Source organism: Gymnodraco acuticeps, unplaced genomic scaffold, assembly GCF_902827175.1.
Source record: "Gymnodraco acuticeps unplaced genomic scaffold, fGymAcu1.1, whole genome shotgun sequence".
Classification (NCBI taxonomy): Eukaryota; Metazoa; Chordata; class Actinopteri; order Perciformes; family Bathydraconidae; genus Gymnodraco; species Gymnodraco acuticeps.
The window spans coordinates 1,600,705-1,608,746 of record NW_022991435.1 but is presented as its reverse complement, the minus strand read 5'-3'; the positions used below and the strand labels follow the sequence as shown (position 1 = coordinate 1,608,746).

Genomic DNA, 8,042 nt, shown 5'->3' with positions numbered 1-8,042 from the left:
AGGGCACAACTCAGCTCTATATTTGTTCAACATGGTAAGGAGTATTCAGTCTGTGTGAGCAGATCAACCTCATTATGACAAAACTGGTTCCATGTCACAGATTCACTTTAGAAGCTCCAACAGTACACCTGGGGAAAGATAGTGCATGTATTTGCCATGGAAGTGATGATATCGCAGCTCTACACCAAACATCAAACAATGTTTGGTTTGTTGCCTTTTAAAAAGTAGGCCAAACGGCGCGGAGGCAAACCGACATTAAGGTTGTACAACAGGGCGCACAACACAAAAAAAGCTATATTTAGAGTGGAACTCCATTTTCCTAACCCCCAAGTGTGTACCCTCCTCTACACCCACTCTTTCCTGGGCTACCTCTTCTATTCAAGCACCATAGCTCTGTAAATGGGTTACCCCCATGAAGCCACCCACGCACCAGGTACAGTATGAAAACCTGGGGCATCCTGTTATGACTTTTGGTTTCCTGTTTCCTGTGTGAAAAATACAGCCCCCTCTCTGACATACACATGCAAACACACTCATTCAATTGCATATCAAACAGAAAAGGCTTGGGATAAGCTTCTAACACCCCATTTCAAATAAATCAGTTGAAGTGTTTGTATGCATGATCCTTGCCCAAGTGTTTGAGAATTCATTTTGAAATCATAAATATCATAAATATCGAACTGATCAGTGTCGTGCTTTTCCTTTTTAGATTATTCCCAACAAGACTCAAATAGCTTAGTGTGTTTTTGACAGGGCGGTGACATTAGCACTTTGAAATATACAAGACTGCTGCATTGTTGTGAGAAAGTTATTATGCTATAAGGTGACAAGAGCAGCTGTTTTTACCCCATTTAATTTGTTTTTATTCCTTGTACACATATTCTCATTTCACATGCCAGAGAGGAAGATGTACAAGTGTCAAGGGACTACTGAAACAGCGCTAACAGCAGTGGGTGCTCATGTGTGAACTGTAGGCCCCTCGTTCACCAGAAATATGAAAATAACAGTGTTTTGTGACAGACAACATGCAGCCACTGCAGACCCCCTGCCAAGATACCTGAGCATCTCTCTCTATAGGGGTCAGTCACATCACTCTTAATGAGCTGATATCTCTTTCTTCCTGTGGCGGATCTATCCTGCCATGCTGAATGCTCAGTGATGGTGTACATGGATAATTGTCTTGGCACAAACTCATAGTCCCTTTTACCCCTGTCTTTCACCGGGGCTTCTGTTGATGCTCTGCCATTTAACCGTAGTTCCTTTTTTCATACGTACAATTCTTTTTTGTATCCATTTTTGGTAGAAGTCGTTTTTAAAAAAAAAATGTGACGCATGTCTCGAATCATCAATGTTCGGCTTTTCTTCTATTCAATAGGGTGTTTACATTCTATACACAACTCACTCACTCTTTTTCTCCTTTTTTGCAAGAAAATGTACAATAGCAATCTGTTCTTTTTCCTCATTTTTAGCTCATCATCCCCTCCCCCTTCCTTGCAGATTTGAATGCATTAGCAATCAAAGAGCCACTGACAAACGCCCAATCTTAATTACCCTCTCATTTGCATATTTGCATATTAATGACTGCAGACTTTGCTGTTTTTCTGCTGCAGTAGTCCCCCTCCCATCAACACTGCTCAGACTTAGCCACCCAACAAACACTGCGTCTTTCTTTGAGCGCAAGGCCTCATATTTGCAGCTGAAGTTGACAGACATTTAAGGGAAGACATTTCATTATCACTCTAGACATGAGCCAAACAGATGAATCATTGTGCTTGTAATTTCAATGGAGGACTAATGTTTTTTAGCAGGGCTTTGATTCACGGTCCCGCGGTCGTTTTAGTCGGCATAAGCATGAGTAATGCATACGATGTACGATACACCACACACAGTATAGCATATTTTTGATATTTCTGTTTGGAAGTGTACAGTCATTTTGTTAGTAATACCACCAGAAGTCCTCAGTGCTTTGCACCCGAGTGCTTCCCCCTTCTGGTGAAAAAAGTGTAAAACAGTGAAGCAATAGTCTGGTTTATGAAGACATGTTACAATACATACTATTTATTGACAGTTTCCGACAAATTATAAAGACAAATCTTGTGATGATTTTACCATAAAAAACATCCATGTCTTTAGATTTAAAGGAGGAAGTACACAAATAGAACACAAAGGAGCGAAATGCCCCCAATCCTGCCACAACACAGGATGCACTTCAATGGCAAATCCATGTCCTGTTGTTAACATTACAGCAACCACAAAGAAATAATCAGTTGTTTCAGCTGAGAATGCTCAGCGAGTGGATATGCAGCTTTGTTTTTGTACTGTCCAGTGATGAATGTCTATTAATCTTAAAGCCAGTTGTTGGAAATATGTATCTAATGGTACCACAACAAGCTCATAATGCTGCTTACGTTAACAACTCTGACAGAGGAAAAAATTGAAAGTTGTACCTTTACTTGGCATCTTAGAATTTGTAGAAATCACTCACATCACGAAATGCAACAAAAAAAAAAACACCCTAGCTTCACTCATCACTTGCCCACACAGACACACCTAACCTCTAAGTAAAATGAACAAATGATTATACAATGTGACATAAAAAAACACATTCATTTATGTATTTACCTGCCATGATTGGAAACCCTAGTGCTGTAGAGCCTGTATCTTTCTGTCTTACATTTCAGTAGAGCTCCTGTGATAGACGGAGGTCCACCTGAGAAAGGACGTGGCAAACAGTGTGTGTGTGTGTGTGTGTGTGTGTGTGTGTGTGTGTGTGTGTGTGTGTATAGGTGTATAGGTGTAAGGGTATAGGCATCAGCTTCTCCATGTTCTAGATCTACATATCGTGTTCAGTCTGCAGTGCGTGTGGGAGTGCTAGGTTGGTTTAGCCCCATGGTTTTACAAAGCCAGCCCGCAAAGTCTACCTCCTCCACCTCGGATCGCTTGATAAACATATGGTTCTGCAACAAAAAAAGATGCTGTATATTAAAACCACAATCATATAAAGGAACAAAATACTGCTGAAGTTTGAATGAATAAAATGCTTGCCTTAACGACATGTAACAAAGCTAACTACAGTTTGTAATCTGTCAGATGTTACACATGTTCAAAGAGATAAGCAGGAACTTCAATTCAGACTTAAGCTTTAGTATAACTGAGGACACTCACCATCAGCATTTTCAAGTCAGCCCTTTCTGCTGGATTTTTGATGAGACTGAAAATGAAAGAGGAGAGAGGGATCTTTTAAACAGAACTTTCCATCGAAGAATAGAAAAAGAAGATGCGTGTGTAAAAAGAAGAACCAAACAAAGTTTAGAAGCTTAAATACTTACCACTTAGTCACAAAGTCCTGGAAATCAGAGGTGAAGACGCCATGTGGTAGTTTGGGAGGAGGCTGAAATACAGAAGAAAGTCGTAAGAACATCTTTCATATCACCAACCCGATTTTGCAGGGAAGACAGTAAACCCTTATGGGCTTTTTGTTGTTGTTCACAGACTTAGATTGTTACCTCATTTACTATGTAGTCCAGTAGTTCAAAGATAGCCATCGCAGGGCCATGACCTGTAAAAGAAGCCCAGGTAAACTGTGTTTTAAAGTCAACATATTAAGAAATACTTTAATTTAAGACGCCTAGTCCACAGGCATTTTTCTTTTAAAAATGTAGCTTTTTCTACCTGACGATGTTTTAGGACAATGAAAAAGAAGATTTTGTAAAACTCCTTCCAGGGTATGAGTATATCTAAGTGTGCAATTTCACTTCAGGTTTTATTTTTTGACATGCTGCATCTTAGAGGTGCAGGAATGCAAAGTTACATTTGTAGTTAAAGATTTCCATTAAACAAAATGGTCCAATAGTGTGTGCTGCTCACCGCTGACAGGTCGACCCGGTGGTCTAGGTCTGGGTGAAGTGCTGAGGGTCTCTGTTCCACCGCCACCCGAGATGGGACGTCCAAACAAGGCCTCCAGTTCTTTAGCATCAGGAGGAGGGATGGGGAAGCGTCCGATTGACATCTCCACAAGGGACAGCCCCATGCTCCACACATCTGACTGCACAGAATAGTGGGTTCCCTGCAATCTCTCAGGCTAGAGAGTAAACATAAAAAACAGAAGAATTGATTAAATATAAAATCAACAAATATTAGAAATGATAGCTCCCTGTTCCAGCATTAACTAATATGAAAAGATTTGGTTACGATTGGTGAAAATAATTGGTTAATCATTTTTAATGGATTTAACTGGTCCACATAGTTCAAGGAAGAATGTAAACTTTTGTGAGTAACTATAAAAAAACTATAAAAGTGAGAAACAATATAAAAAAACTGAAAATAGTTAGAGACATATGCAACACAGTGATGTGGAGGAACTAAAGGACCAACATACCGACATGTAGGACCTTGTTCCAACGAAGGAATTGGCCATAGAGTCGATGAGCTGCCCGCTGACACCAAAGTCACACAACTTGATTTCCCCACGCGAGTTCACCAGTATGTTTGAAGGCTTCACATCTGGGGGTCAAAGGATACAGTATGTTCTAAAAACGTACTGACTGTAAATCTATACCATTAAGAAGTGGAAAGGAACCATCTTTGCCAACCAGTGTACACTCTAAAGCTGTAGTTTTAACATTAGGATCCAGATGTTATGCCTTAGAGATAAACAAAATAAGTGTTCAACAGCATGAACAAATAAGTACCTCTATGCATGATTTGATGTTTTTCTCTCAGGTACACAAGGCCTCTCAAAACCTGTTTCAAAAAGAGGAGAAATTATACAAGTCAATAATTGCTTAAAACCTTAATGTAAAAACAAGTTATAAAATGAGCATATAACTCACGCAGGCCCATCGTGTATATGTATTTAGACCACAACTTATTTTGAGTTCAATACATGGAAATGGTATTGCCAAATCTTTACCGGTGGACACATTTTCACTGTTGCACAGTGTCTACCGTCTTACTGCCAAACCCTATTTTCATTGATGCCAATAATGTAATTGCACGTAATATTACAAGATAGAAGATAACCATCAACTTACAGCAATGCTGACTTTTCCCAGAATTTCTTCAGGGATCCTCTTTGCTTCTTTCAGCACCTGGTCAAGAGATCCACCATCCTACACAATGAAACAAAGAGAACAACAGGTCGTAATTGATATATCGCTAAAAGCACAACCTGTCTCAAATGGAGTTCAAGCATATTTTTTGCTTATTATATTGTACATTTAGTGTGTGTTGTTTTAGATCATGATAATAAAATATTTTACCATATTCCCACTACACGCAATTGAAATGACCATGTTATCATTTTGCAGTTGCTGGGGGGGGTTTCTGCCGGGGAGCAGTGCTGCATTCGTGCCAGTAGCAGAGTCAGGGCAACAGAACGTGGTTAGCAATGTTAACTGGCTTTTGATGTCATTTGTTGTTCACCTTGTTTGATGTTTGACTGAAATCGGAAACTGTAGGCACTCCAAATCACAGAAATTCAGATTACTAAATGTATTTTACGTTTACTTTATTCATTGTTTAATATTTTCTTAAGCATTGGACTGACAAATGTACATATCAAAACATAAGTTTATCCAAAAAAATTACTTGAATTATGAAGGAGTCATGGTATTTTAAGTAATTTTCAGCCATCTTGGACGCCATCTTGAAAATGACACATTTCTAGTGGTCAGATTTTGGTAGACTTTTAGTAAGTTACTAGGGACACCTAATACTATACAAGTATAATGTTTGTTTTTTCCCATCTATGCAGCCGCCTAATAGGAGGCCATAGAGAATCTAGTTTGTTTTGGCTTTTTTTCTTCTTAATTCAATATAAAAATCCTATAAAATTAGCAAGAAATAAGCACAAATTGAAACTTGGACCCTAGTCAGTTAAAGGCTTTCTGTACCTGTCATTGGTATGAGTATATAAGAAAAAAACGTATAACTCTCACCATGTGTTCCATGCAGATGCTGATCTCTCCATCGTTGTAAAATGATCCATAGAAGCCCACAATGTAGGGAGAGTTACACTCATGCAGCACCTGAAGCTCTCGGATGATCTGGTTTCTGATTGCCGGTTTGATTTCAAGATGTATGAGCTGAACAGAGAATAGAAAAGTTGTATTAAAAAAAAGTGTTTTTTAGTATGACCACCAGTAAAGTATTTACCAAGTCAAATTACCAGGTTTAATACACTAGTTTGAATAGCAACGGAAATAACAGTTGTATTATTCATATCATTGAATAGTGTCATTTGCAGCTCACCTTTCTGGCCATGATTATGCCTGAAGACTTGTGGCATTCCTTATTGACGACTCCTCCATTGCCTGCCCCCAGCTCACAGACACGTTGGAAGTCGTCATCTCTCAACTCGCCCACCTTGGCCTTCAGGGTGAGGAAAGCTTCCAACCTCTTCTTCTGTTGGTCATCTAGGTCCAACTCCTCCAATATTCTTTTCAGTGCCACTAAATTGGCCCTGCGCAAAACAATACACACCAAAAAAACATATTGACTGAGATATTTTTGTCATACACTATATGTAAGGATATTAATGTGATCAGGAGAATGACTTACTCGGGTGGAACATCAGTGTTGGGGGAGGTGGATAACCCACCGCCAGCAGGAGCAATGGTTAAGGGCAATGGTCTCTTTTTTGGAGCCATTTTCACTTGTGGATCTTTCTTAAACGGTTATAATCTGTTTTAAACAGTTGTAATCTTGTAGATGCTACTATCGATATTCTGTCAGTATAAAGGGACGGTTAACCTAGTCAATATGATCTTAACTAAAATAACAGATTCAACATTTTAGACGTGATTGGCTTCAATCTGTGCTTAAATTATCCCTATCTCATTCACTTTGAGTTAACGTTAGCTGTAAAATAGCAGTTGTTTTTAATCATGTATCGGTTTTTACACTGGTTAGCACGATAACTAGCATAGCCCCTGCGCTGCAATGCGTGACTTGTAAATTATTCTATGATGAACTAGCAAGAACATAAGGTTTTAAAGAGAAGACCATCACTAGCAGCAAATCACGTTAGCTAGCTTGCTAACTTCCTCTGATAGCTAGTAAGTTAGCTTGACATTTAGCGCAACTTTGTTTTACAAACGTTGTGCTAGCGTCGTGTCAACATTCAGTTGTTAAACCACCAGCCTTAATGTGGCTGTAGTGCTAGTTAATTTATCCTTGACCCTTTTTCCGTTTGCAGGTGTGTGGTCGCTGTAGAAGGGCAGACACTGTGGTATCAGCAGCAGAGATGGGGGCGCGTCGCAGTACAGGAACACAGCAGCATCCGCACCAACCGTGGAGCAAGTCTCGCGATACTTTAGACATTTACAATCGCAGTACAAGAGCGCAGCAGCATCACCAACAACAACAACAACCGTGGAGTAAATCTCGCGATACTTTAGACGTTGACAATCAGCTGTGTGGTTGTTATCTCCACATTTATGTTTTTCAAACACACACAATACCAATTTGGGTTATGTTTTTTACAAACATTTATTATAGTATTTGTGATTGTTACTGTTGGGCCCCGGTTCTCAGTAAAACAGTGCTGTATTGTCGACACAGGAGGACCCTCTGAAGCGGATGTAAAATGCCACATGTACGCCCAATGTACAGTAGCCTATATAGGAACATACGTTTTGCAAATTCTCTAACAATTTTGAAATGTAGTATCATATTACCAAAACCTATTGACGTTCAGTAAACCAGGTGCTTTTCAGGTCTGGATCCCAGGCGAAGCTGCCTGCTTTGATTGGTTGGTAATATGGCGACGAATCCCCTGCTGTGATACCGTGAGAAGCTAGACATTTTGAACACCTTCAAGAAATCCCCCCACTTACTCTAGTCTGCAGCTGTGTCTCAGAAGAAAGCCTCAATGTCCACCCATTTGAAGGTTGATGTTTCAATGCTCAGTTAACAAGTGGCTTTTGTATTTTAACCATTTATTCACTCTAGATAAGCAGGTGAAATAATAATGAAAATGTCACATTGAGTACATGTGTTGGCCTATTTGGAAACATGTGAAATTAAACTGTATCAATTAA

At 39.5% G+C, this 8,042-nt stretch overlaps 1 protein-coding gene across 1 annotated transcript; it reads right to left on the bottom strand.

The window, feature by feature from the left end:
• Nucleotides 1-2,014: 2,014 nt before the first annotated feature.
• Nucleotides 2,015-7,738, bottom strand: map2k2b (mitogen-activated protein kinase kinase 2b). Its single transcript, XM_034196187.1, has 11 exons — nucleotides 6,562-7,738; nucleotides 6,253-6,463; nucleotides 5,940-6,086; nucleotides 5,034-5,111; nucleotides 4,692-4,743; nucleotides 4,379-4,503; nucleotides 3,868-4,081; nucleotides 3,507-3,559; nucleotides 3,330-3,391; nucleotides 3,166-3,211; nucleotides 2,015-2,957 (listed from the first exon to the last, which is right to left on the bottom strand). Exons 1-11 carry the CDS (start codon nucleotides 6,648-6,650, stop codon nucleotides 2,847-2,849), a joined length of 1,188 nt encoding a protein of 395 aa, XP_034052078.1. The 5' UTR covers nucleotides 6,651-7,738; the 3' UTR covers nucleotides 2,015-2,846.
• Between the last annotated feature and the right edge of the window lie 304 nt (nucleotides 7,739-8,042).

Coding starts and splice junctions, on each gene's coding strand:
- map2k2b (XM_034196187.1), bottom strand. CDS start 6,650: ATGGCTCCAAAAAAGAGACCATTGCCCTTAACCATTGCTCCTGCTGGC. Junction 4,082..4,378: donor GAACAAGGTCCTACATGTCG/GTATGTTGGTCC, acceptor TTTACTCTCTAG/CCTGAGAGATTGCAGGGAAC. Junction 3,392..3,506: donor TGGACTACATAGTAAATGAG/GTAACAATCTAA, acceptor TCTGTATTTCAG/CCTCCTCCCAAACTACCACA.